Raw genomic sequence first — 12,513 nt, 5'->3', positions numbered from 1 at the left:
TGGCCATGGCCTATGGACATTTACAAAGGAGCCCCCTGAACTTCTTCACCAAGAGCCACCTCTTCATGCAAGGTTTTAATGAGAAGTGCAAGTACATGTCTAAGAATGCAACATGCAAATCAAACACAAAAGGCCAAGGAAAGAGTGGAAATTGACCCGCCAAGGGAGCCTTGCCATAAGAAGGTTGCAGTCGCATCTTCGAAGAGCTTGGCCTCCCATTCTGCAACCCCCTCCATACAGGATAGCAGCACAGGAGTTTTCGTTCCTCCAGGAAAAAGCTAGTACAACCACCAAATGACCCTCCTGATCATCACCAGCCAGTGAGTACTATTACTTAGCACACCCTTTGGACCCCGCGCCCACCCCCCCCATTGCCCTTTCTCACACACCTCCATCTGTCCAAACCCCTCTCATCAACCCTTCCTACCAAGCCACCTCCTTTGCAGCACCCACGGGTGTTTTCTCCCCCTCACTTGTCTCCTTCACGTGGGATGTGACAGCTTCTTCCCACAGTGGAGGCCCCTTGGGCCAGGCCCAACGAGTTTTAGAGTCAAGGCCCATGGAACTATGTGGCCATTCCCAAGACCTATGCATCATTACACTGAACATAGACTTTGTCATGATTTAGATAAGCGTTATCTGGCAGATCATGTAGATTGTAGTGAGATTTTCCTGACATGGCATTAGATCATCATATCAAAGACTAGATGCACCCTTAGTGACAAACTCTTTCTCATTGCAAAAACTGTTTACAATATGAGAGAGTAAGCTTGTAAATGTATGCTACTCCCACATAAACTGGTGAAGGCTTCACCTTTTTGCTATACAAGGAACGTTCAGGTGTAGGAGACATCCACAGTACAATACCCAGTGGCATATTTATGCACACCTTGATGGGAAATAATCAGACTTTAAACTGAGGGGATGAATCTACTTTGAAGAATGGAATCCACCAACCAATTGACGGTTTCCAAATAATGGATTGCATTCTACCTCCAAGCATCTACCATTGACTGTTCTGAACAGTTAATCTTTTCCCTGCTGTTTTTCAGCCGCCTTCTGCTTCTTCAGAAGGAAACTTTGTGCTGTTGCATTTACAATGCTGCTAAGAAACCCAATAAGCATTATCCAAACAATTGTGTTCCAAATAAAGGAAAATGAGAAGTTCCAAGGGGTCACCTGTAAAGATCCATTGCCAGCTCATCAGCACAAAAATTCAATAGGAATTTTATGAGGCAAAACAAATGCACGCAATTAACTTCAAAACTATGAATTCCCAAAGATAAGATGTAGAGGTTTTGAATCAAGAATGTGAACATACATGCAATGACTCCAACCAAACCACTCAGCAGGAATTACTTCTACCTTGTATGTGACTGCTGGTCCTTTGTGATAATTTTGTCTGCTATTCTCCAGCTGAACCAAAATATGATTTAGAACATGGGAGACTGCTGGCGTATGCTGGAACGCTTGTCTGAGACTGCTTTCAAGCTGTTCTACCAATTGGTTGTTGCATAGTAAAATCACAAAAATTGTCTGCAAGTTAAGAAGTCTATTTTAGACACGATTTGTAGACTTAAAAGAGAGAGAGGTTCTTACTGGCTAATTATGTAACTCTGAAAGACAAATTTTCCTGAGAATATCAATAACTCCTATTGATTTGCTTATGATGTTGTTCTACCACTCATTTCTTGAAGGCATCAATCAAGACAAGAACTTCAAATATAATTTTTACTCTCTCTCTTGATGACAGATTTGTTGTATACGGACGTTAGCTGCTAGGGACTAGTCATGTGCTCTAATGAACAAAATCCAGGAGAGAAGAAGTCTTCCACCATGACAAAAGAAAAATTGCAAATGAAAGCCTTGAGAAATATCATTCTAGAAAGAAAACTCAGAAATTGATCATGGCCCGCTTATTCAATTCTTATATAAGGGTTCAGTACATTTTGTTGAAAATCCTGATTCTCGATCAATAATGACCATCTCGGAATCATAACAGCTTTCTGTCAATTTATCTCACAATCTCCGGGTTGGACTAACATTTTAGATTAAGATAAACTCTCGTGACATAGGTTACTTACCCTAATTCAGCAATTCTTGCTGAATTACCTGTTACACCCATTCATATAAATCTTGACATGACATTACTCACGAGGCCAACTCTAGGTAGCACTCGGCTTGAAGAATACTCATCCTTCATCAAATTTTCCTATACCTTCAAAAATCCAGGGCCGTTGATATAGATTCATAATTCCAACTCTCAAGAATTACAATGCATCCACCAACGATGTCTGTCGTATTCCATACCACTACAAACCATCCATCCAGATGTCTTATAGGGATGCTGCCTGATATTCATTACACGATTCAAGCCAGCCAATGACATGACCCCAGCACTCTTGAAACCTCTGACCTGCAAGCAAACACAAGAACACACCAAACGTGAGGAATCTGAGCAGGCTGCTCACCACCCAACCATGACATCTACGGGATGCGTTCCCAAATCAGGAGATGTCCCCTCTGGGCCACGAGCTGAGCTACTGGCACGAACTCCCAACCAGATCCTAACCAGCCTGGTGTCCCATACCACCCGGTGGCGCTGTGAAGCCTGGGATCTGCTGCTGGGCCTTGGGCTACGCTATGATGCAGGCGCACGTCCGCGACTCAATCCAAGATCAGACCTAGCACCTGGGAACGAGACTTGCTCCCATCGGCTCACTGAGAACTGAACCTCTGGGCCCCTTATATAGACTCGGGCCCCAAGTGCCAAAAATAGCGAAGACCTCTAACTGGTTCGTACGCTTGCCACTCAACCCGAGAATCAAGCCTGCCCAGCTCTAAGCCTCCCCAGGCTACTTGAGCTAGTCTTGTGTACCTAGTACACATCAGATACCAATCCGTGCACATGGCATACTTCCCCTCCTCTAAGAACTCACTCCTGAGTTCGCTAAAAAACCCAGGAATGTCCTCTGGAGGTTTTGTAATGTCTCCCATGTTGCATCCTCCTCAACACAATCCTTCCACTTGATCTTGTATTCCGTGATAGTTCTATTACGAATCTGTCTATCCCGAAATTCAAGAATTTTCTCAGGTTCGTGTGGAATAAAAGTCAAATCTGTAACTTCTATTATTTCTTGAGGAGAAACAATTTGATCATCCGCACCCAGTAACTCTTTCAGTCTACTGCCATGAAATATTAAATGTACTTTAACATCAGAAGACAATTCTAGTCTATATGCAACTGGTCCAATTCTTTTAATAAGCTTGAACGGACCACAGTATCTAGGGGATAACTTCGGAACCAAACCAGCACTTAAGCTCTTGGATTCCTTGGGAATTCACATATATACCATCGTTCCTTCAGAGAACTCTCTAGGTGAACGATGTCTATTAGCATAATATATGTCCCGATCTTGGGCCCTTCTAATAGACTCCTTGGCAAACTGCAACATTTCTTGCATGTCTTGCAAGAATGTCTTTGCAGCATCATTTTGGATTTCCTTTAACCCAACCATAACTGGTGACTTAGGTTGAAACCCGTACATAAGCATAAAAGGACTGTAACCAGTACTCGAATGCATTGCATTGTTATAAGCAAATTCTATCATAGGTAGATAATCTTCCCATGAAGACTGTCTCTTAGAAACATATGCCCGAAGCATATCTTCAACCAATTGGTTGACCTTCTCTGTACTGCCATCAGATTGTGCATGATCTAAGGAACTCATACTTAGAGTAGTTTCTAACTTCTCAAAAACAAGTGTCCAAAAGTTACTTGTAAACTTCGAGTCCCTTTCGATGACTATGTCAGAGGGCAAACCATACAGCTTAAACAAGTGGTCCACAAACTCGTGAGCCAGCTGAACAACTGAGATAGTTGTTCTAGTAGGTAAGAATCTACCATTTTTGTCATACGGTCCACTACGACCCAAATGGAGTCATGACCCTTGTGCGTTCTAGGCAAACCAGTAATAAAATCCATGGAAATACTTTTCCATTTATTACCTGGGATTTGCAATGGCTGTAATAAACCCGTGCTTTGAAGGTGTTCTGCCTTAATAACCTGACAAACCCGGCAACCTACCACATAGTGTTCAATAAATGCACGCATCTTAGGCCAATAAAAGGTATGCTTCACAAGAGACAAAGTCCAATGTATACCTGGATGTCCAACACTAGGAGCATCATGACACTCCCAGAGAATCTTGGATCGAAGATCCATGACATCTGGCACACATATCTTTCCATTCCGGAATAGCAAGCAACCTACCACATAGTGTTCAATAAATGCACGCATCTTAGGCCAATAAAAGATATGCTTCACAAGAGACAAAGTCCGATGTATACATGGATGTCCAGCACTAGGAGCATCATGACACTCCCAGAGAATCTTGGATCGAAGATCCATGACATCTGGCACACATATCTTTCCATTCCGGAACAGTAAGCTGTTCCTAATCACCCACTGACCTCCCGCCGCCTGTACCGTAGGTGGCACAATCCATGAGTCTTGGTCAACCATGGAGCTCCCATCCTCGACTCTCTGCCAATAACAACTGAAATGACTATCACTTGCGCAAAGCCCTCTCAAGGATTGAAATACGTTTGAGGATATTTTCGTAAATGACATAGCATTTACAAACTTGAATCGACTTAAGGCATCCGCCAAACTATTCAGCGAACCCTTTCGATAACGTATTTCAAAATCAAAATCTTGCATTAATTCTACCCATCTAGCCTTCCATCCCCTCAATTCAGACCCATCACATACATACTTGATTGACTGATGATCATTGACTGATGATCAGTCAATACAAGAAACTTCGAACCATACAAGTAGTGTCTCCAAACTTTTAGAGCATACACAACTACACAGAGTTCTTTTTCTAGTGTGGGCCAACGATATTGGGTGTCGTCTAGCTTCTTACTCTCAAAAGCTACAAATCAGCCCTCTTAAAATCAAGCTGCCCCAATCGCAAAATCACTCCCATCGGCCTCTAAAACATAAGGCCAGGTAGGATTGGATAATGCAAGGACGGGTGCTTCCTTGATAGTTAACTTCAAGGTTTCAAAAGCCTTGTTCAATGCATCATTCCAAGAGATCGGCTGGGTAGACCTACGTCCACGACCTTTCAATATGTTGGTCAAGGGTGCCGTGATGTGTGAATAATCATGTACATACTTTCGTAAAAATACCGTGAATCCTAGGAAGAACGAAGTTGTTTGGTCATCTAAGAACACGACAATGAATTTGCCCAGAAAACCTCTGAACAAATCGTTCATCATTTGCTAGAAGGTGGCAGAAGCATTGGTCAAACCAAAAGGTAATACGAGAAACTTGTAGTGGCCATACCTAGTTCCAAATGCGGTTCTATCTATGTGTTTAGCATAGATACGGATTTGGTGATAACCCGTACGCAAATCAATCTTAGTGAAATACTTCGCTCCAGCCAAACGGTCTATCAAATCATCCGAACGAGGAAGAGGGTATCGATTCTTAATTGTCACTTTATTCAATCGTTTATAATCTATACACATTCTCCACGAAGTGTCTTTCTTCTGTCTTAGGAGGACAGGTGCTCCCCAAGGTGATTTACTTGGGCGAATATAGCCCATATTCAGATAGTAGCTGTGAAGCAAAATCATCCTCCTCAAGCTGGCTCATCTTATAAGGTGGAACACTAATACGTTGAGCCCTAGGGACTAAATCTATACGATGATCTACTGTCCGTTCTGCAGTTGAACAGGGAATACATCCATGAAATCATCTAACAACGTTCTCAATTCACGGTGTTCAAACACACTTAAATCATTCTTGTTATTAACAGAGAGAACAAATGAAGAAAGCGGAATCAAAACACACTGATATACATCATAGTGAGAAGTGTTTAATATATTCCGAAGCTGCATCGCAAATACAATAGGTCCCTGAGAAGAGGGAATATCATCACACTGACTACAAAATTGGGTGTCCTTATCCAAAAAAGAAAGAGTATGTTCCTTCCATCCAATCCGAATATCGTGGATTTTAAACCACTCTATTCCGATTAGCAAGTCTACATGCTCCAAGTGCATGACATAGCACGTAAGAGCCGCTGTGTAGTCTTGAATCCGGATAGAAAGCGCTTCAATCTTGCGATCCCAAAACTGCTTCCCAGCTGGAAGCTGCACCTCGTAGGTGTGATCGCTAGGTATCGTACACAGCCCCATCTTCTGCACAAGTTTGTAATTAACAAAGTTGTGAGAGCTGCCCGGGTCAAAGAGAATGTGAACTCTTTGGTCTCTAACTTCTCCATAAACTTGGAAAAGATCATGGGAACCAAATAACGAATTATTAAAAGTGCAATTACAAGAAAGTGGTCAGGTAATGACATTTACAGAAATACCTGTAATCGAAACTTGATTAGCTCCCTTAGCTTTGGTACCTGGACCCGCATGGAGCTTTTGTCCCGGCGCTTGCTTCTGGTTCTTGCACTTAGCACAATCATTCCTAGTGTGGCCCCGCTCCTTGCATATGAAGCAACGTCCTTCTTTCTTTAGCTTCAGGGTACGAAGGAAACAAGCACGACCATTCTTCGCCTGAGTCGAACGGTTCTTGGAGGCGTTGTCTATAGACTTCGACTCCCCAGTACCAGTGGTAGACTGGAAGAACTTCCTCTTGTTCTTCCCACCCGTGTCGGCAACTGTGGTTCCCTTTGCGCTGGCCATGGTATCATCATAGATGCGCGCGTAATTCATGGCCTCTTGCAAAGTACACTTGTTCTTCTTGATCTGTAACTTATACGAGTCAGGCAGACCATCCATAAAGAAACCTAACAAGGTCACTAGATCCACGAGCTGAGCTACTGGCATGAACTCCCAACCAGATCCTAACCAACCTGGTGTCCCATACCATCCGGTGGTGCTGTGAAGCTTGGGATTTGTTGCTGGGCCTTGGGCTACGCTATGATGCAGGCGCACGTCCACGACTCAATCCAGGATCAGACCTAGCACCTGAGAACGAGACTTGCTCCCATCGGCTCACTAAGAACTGAACCTCTGGGCCCCTTATATAGAAACAAACCCCAAGCGCCAAAAATAGCGAAGAACTCTAACTGGTTCGTACCCTTGCCACTCAACCCGAGAATCAAGCCTGCCTAGCTCTAAGCCTCCCCAGGCTACCTGAGCTAGTCTTGTGTACCTAGTACACGTCAGATACCAATCCGTGCACATGGCAGCCAGCCAGGTCCATTGGTCTCCATAGGAGTTAGTTGGAGGAGGAGGTCATTGCTGCCCTATTATTAATATTTTAAAGGAGGAGAGAAGAGAAATTATGTCTGATGTTTTTCTGAAATTATGTCTGATGGTTTTCTGAAAATCATGTTTGATGAATTTTTTGAATATACCTGTGAATAGATTCTTAGATCCGAAATCAACACGTGGTCTTCTCACCTCATATACACAAGATTTGGACATCTATCATAGTTCATTCCCCGACCTCCAAAAAGGGGATAGGGCCTAATAGTTTGTGGGAATGTGCATGCCTTTCACAACCATGCCAAAAGCACCCATAGAGACAAAATTCCAAAGGGCTTAGTGGCATATCTCCTATGAACCTCCTCCCAGTCAATGGAACCTCCATTTGCAGCTCCACAGCCCCGCAGTTCACCACTAGCGGCAAGTGCATGATGCATCTCATAAAACTTGGCCCTTGAGATCTTTGATCACAGCAAGTTAATAGAGGTAGAGCAATCTTGAATGGGTAACCCTAGGATTGGAGTGCCAAATGCTTATGCATCAACTTGTCAATGGCAAAGAGGTCCTTTCTGTAGGTAGTTGACAAGTCTCCTACCAATGTGGATGTGACAGCAACAACAACAGTTAACAGAGAACGATTTTGGGAGAGGGGCCTTTCTCGGGGTTCCTAAGTCAAAGTAACATAACAATGAGAAAATCATTTTTTGGTCAAAGGAGCAATAACCAACATCAAAGTTCATCAGGACTCAGCCAAGCAAGGAGGAGGCTTGACAGACATCCTTATAGGTACTACTATGTTAGACCACAGCCCCATAGTGCTCAGGTTGGAGCAGCTTTTGAGGCCACCACCTCAGCACAAGATCTTGATACATCATACCAAATGTCAAAAATACATGAAGGAGGTCATGACTGGAATATATGTTTCTGTGGGCTATCCGACCTCTCCTCTCAGGCTTGACTCATGAGATGAACACTAATATCCTCGACAATAGAGAGCCCTTTCAATGTGCATGTTAGTGTGCATTTTCAGGGCTGGTGTGCACATGCCACGTGTCATAAAGATGCATTGGAGATTCTTGTTCAGCCCACTATAAGGCTGCAACTTGTGAATTCTTCATTTTCAACTCATACAATCAGTGCCTCTTACCGCTTATATTCTAAATGTTGAGGGTTCAGTGTTCCAAATCCCTACCCTTACAACATACTTACCTGAACATGGGACGAAATGGTCCCAATGACCCAAATATCCTCATTTGCACATAGACACAAGACTTCTCTCTTACATAATTCTGGAATAATTGGTTAGAAAGCAAAGAATAGATATTACCACATGCATTGGGAAAACAAGAACAAAATCTCATACCCTGGGGCGCGTCTTCACCAATGCTTTACGAATCAATGTAGGGATAAAGAAAGAGTACATAATAACAAGGGCATTGGGAAAACAAGACCAAATCTCGCACCTGAAGATGAGTCTTCACCAACGCTTTGCCAATCAGCGTAGGGATAAAAAAACTCCAAAATGGGACTAAAAGCTGGCCACACATTATGCCAGCAAGATCAAACAGTGGATTAGGCACCTGCAACAAAAAGTTATTATTAGGACATGCATAAATTAGTAAAAAATAAAGGATATAGGAAAAAAAAAAAAGAGGAGGAAGAAATAGGAAAAAAGGACATTAAATTTAATTAGCTTCTAAAACAAACTCAAAAGGTTATGTCAGACCAAAGCATAGCAGAAAGTTCTGGACCACTTCTTCCAACAAAAAACACCTGTCATTATCTCACTGCAACAAAGGCTACACAAGAAACGAGGTACAGTTTCACAAAGAAAGCAAGAGGTGACAAAGACGCTGATGATGATGATGACAAATTGATTAATTGATCTTATTAACCAACCAAACATATAAATTACAAACAAGCAGCCTCTCAAAACTCCAATTAGTTCCAATTAGGGAGTGAGGTATAAGAACTGTAAATGGAAGTAGAAGGGACCTCTTCATGAATAATGTCTCGACAAAATGTCATAAACTGCAATTTTCCCCTTTTTTTCCTCTGCTATGCATGCATGCATGCGTGTGATTATATCGACACAATAGCAACAGGTAGTGAGGGTATCATATCATCAATTTCAAAAGCCTACCAAACACTATGTGAGGAAAAACCACCAACCCTAGCCACTAATCTAATATGAAGGACAAAGTAAAATGAAATGCATATCAAAGCAAGTGGCATGATTTGCTATTCTCTGCTCACATAGTATGCAAATGTATGACCTTGTCTTAATGAGTAGCTAACGAGAGGAGACTGGGAGCTGGCCCAAGGATACAAGCAATGCAAGAGGTGATGCTTGAGCATCTAAGAAGCTCCACAAAAGCCTTGAAGCGTATAATTAAAGCCTGACTCCCCCCCCCCAACCCCCAGCCTTCACTGTATATAGCTGGAGCAGCTCTTGTATAGTGATCACTTTATCATCGTTGGAATTGGAACACACCTCTAGCGGTAGGCATCAAAAGTGTTTTTGGACACTGTTTACCTATTAGGGGAGTCCTTTGAAATTTGACAGAGTTTACACTTACCTGAAGTCACTGCTCGTACATCAGTCATGTTAAATGCTTCTCAGCCTGCATCTGTGCTCCATACTCTCCTGCAGCAGCCCATACCTGTTCTCTGTACGCTCCTCCAGCTTGACAGCCCCTCCATCTCTTCAGCTCCACTCTTCATCTGGTCACTCTTTGCTCAGAATCTCCAACCAATACGCTAAGCCCCTCAATATGCTCTCTCTCAATTTGCTTAGCCTGTCTGCCCATCCTCTCCATCTGCTCCCACTCACCCTCATGTTTCCTCACATACAAGCTCCCCTTAACAATACCTTTACTCTAAGCTTATATCTAGATGAATCCAGGAAAATGCCCAAACTCATCCTCTAAAAACACAATATAGTGCAGTTCCAATCTCATGATAGTCATTCGTAAGATTGAAAACCATAAACTCCATCATGCATAGCAGGGGCTAGCTACTATGAGATCCCCACGGACATCATCAGCGCCCAACAGTGGGTGTAGACCATAGCATAAACATATGCTCTCACACATACAAATCCACACACCCACACATACGTGAGCATCCATTTATACAAAGTCTTTGCACTGAATTTCTATCGGCACTTCGGAGATGGAGGGCAGACTCAGCCATGACGAAGGCTAGCACTGAAGGACATGGCTAATGAAAAAATAGTCCAAAATCTCTTCGTTCAAGCTACGACTGTTGCTTGTGAAGACTAAACGATTTCATTTCAGTCTCTCCCAGACGAGCATCTAAATCTAGCTGATAGGGCAACGCACCACTTAAGATAGAAAGAATTATCGCAATACCGACAGGCCGCAACATGGACAAAACCGTCACAAGGTGTAGTTTGCATGTCCGTTAATATGGCAGAAGCATATATCTAGATTAATCCAGGAACATGCCCAAACTCATCCTCTAAAAACACAACATAGTGCAGTTTCAATCTCATGATAGTCACTCATAAGGTTGAAAACCATAGACTTTGCTCTCAGCTTAACCGTTTCTTGACTCATAAGGTTGAAAACCATCAACTCCTTATTCTCAGCTTGACCGTTTCTTGAATCTTTTGGGTTCAAGCCACTTGATTTTCTTTGGCCTCATAATTTTCTCTTGAAGCTCTATTACAGCCATCTTTCATCATGAATGCGAGGTTGGAAGAGCCAATAACTCGAATGCGCTCGATCAGGTTATTGAGCAATCGATCATATCACAGCGTTATCTCCACCATGACATGGACTCCAAGCATTTATGGCAGACGCTGAAAAAACCCACCCTTATTGGGCACTCCACACAAACTTGACAAGTCCCAATAAGAGAGGATCATGTAGCAAGGAATGGAAGTGCAAGTATTGCCTTGAAGACTTCCATTATAGAACTGCATGTTTGATCCAACATATATCTACGATTGGTGGAAAGGGGCCCCAAGCCAACCACATACAAAACAAATCTAGACCAGGTAACATTGCACCCCACGTCGACCTAGTCAACCAGTTTAACCCAACCAGAGGTCTGGCGACCCCAATTCAGGCCTCTAGACGCAAATGTTAAAGTACCTTGAGAAGCTGTTCTCCTTGCACAAAAACTATGCTGTGCACCCCACAACATAGGTATTCTACCTCAAACAAAGACCTACTACACCTTTCCTACTCCCACCAACCCTGATCTACTGCCCTCCGTCCTCCTCATATGGGGGCTCACAGATGGGGTTAGTGTCTTAACACCCACTCTCACGACTCAATGTGGGCCAACCCCCATGCAAATGAGGTGCTTCATCTGATCATGAGAAAGGACCTTGGTCAATAGCTATGCAAGATTGCAACACTTTCTTTTCTTGGGCAATACGTGAGCTCAATCAGTTCGTCCATTATAAGCTCGCTCATGAATTGGTAGTGAGCCTCCATGTGTTTCGTTCGTGCATGAAACACCCGCTTCTTTGCAATCGCAATGCAAATTTGATTGTTGCAGAAGCTTTCACGGCTTCTTCATATAGAAACTCCTCGTCTTCAACAATCCACCTTAACCATAAGGGGTTTGCATGATGCTATGCCACTTCCGTGGATGAAACAGCAACCGTTGGATGCTTCTTACTCAGCCAAGAAATAATTCTCAACCCCCAGTAGAAAATAATAGCCAATCGTGGAGTGTCGAGTGTCCACGTCTCTCGCCCAATCACAATCCCATATCATGTGTGACACGTCCCCAGCACTCCTGAAAACTCTGATCTGCAAGCAAACACAAGAACACACCAAATGTGAGGAATGTGAGCAGGCTGCTCACCACCCAACCATGCCATCTACGGGATGCGATCCCAAATCAGGAGACGTCCCCTCCGAGCCATGAGCTGAGCTAATGGCACGAACTCCCAACCAAACCCTGATCAGCTTGGTGTCCCATACCACCAGGTGGCGCCTAGAGGCCTTGGATCTGCTGCTCGGCCTTGGGCTACCCTAAGATGCGAAGCGCATCTACGACTAAATCTAAGATCAGACCTAGCACCTGGAAACGACTTGCTCCCCTCGGCTCTCTGAGAACTAAACCTTTGGGCCCCTTTTATAGGCTTGGCCCCAATGCGCCAAAAATAGCAACGACCTATAATTGATTCGTATCCTTGCCACTCAACCCAAGAATCAAGCCTACCTAGCCCTAAGCCACCCCAGGCTACCTGAGCTAGTCTTGTGTACCCTAGTACACGTCGGATACCAATCC

The 12,513-nt window shown here is 43.5% G+C and overlaps 1 protein-coding gene across 1 annotated transcript in view; it reads right to left on the bottom strand.

Moving 5' to 3' along the window:
- Nucleotides 1-710: 710 nt before the first annotated feature.
- LOC147898269 (vacuole membrane protein KMS1-like) overlaps nucleotides 711-12,513 on the bottom strand; it is a 53,686-nt gene continuing 41,883 nt past the window's right edge. Inside the window, exons 6-8 of the mRNA XM_087379055.1 lie at nucleotides 8,703-8,819; nucleotides 1,366-1,536; nucleotides 711-1,179 (exon numbers count right to left, since the gene is read on the bottom strand). Of these exons, the coding sequence (XP_087235181.1) occupies nucleotides 1,027-1,179; nucleotides 1,366-1,536; nucleotides 8,703-8,819 (441 nt within the window). The 3' untranslated portion in view covers nucleotides 711-1,026. The remainder of the gene's footprint in view (nucleotides 1,180-1,365; nucleotides 1,537-8,702; nucleotides 8,820-12,513) is intronic.

Source organism: Dipteris shenzhenensis, chromosome 9 (genome assembly GCF_047967505.1).
Source record: "Dipteris shenzhenensis isolate YYH24624 ecotype China chromosome 9, Dip_SZ_1.0, whole genome shotgun sequence".
NCBI classification, from domain to species: Eukaryota; Viridiplantae; Streptophyta; class Polypodiopsida; order Gleicheniales; family Dipteridaceae; genus Dipteris; species Dipteris shenzhenensis.
The sequence above is the reverse complement of the archived record's forward strand: the minus strand, read 5'-3'. Positions and strand labels throughout refer to the sequence as shown.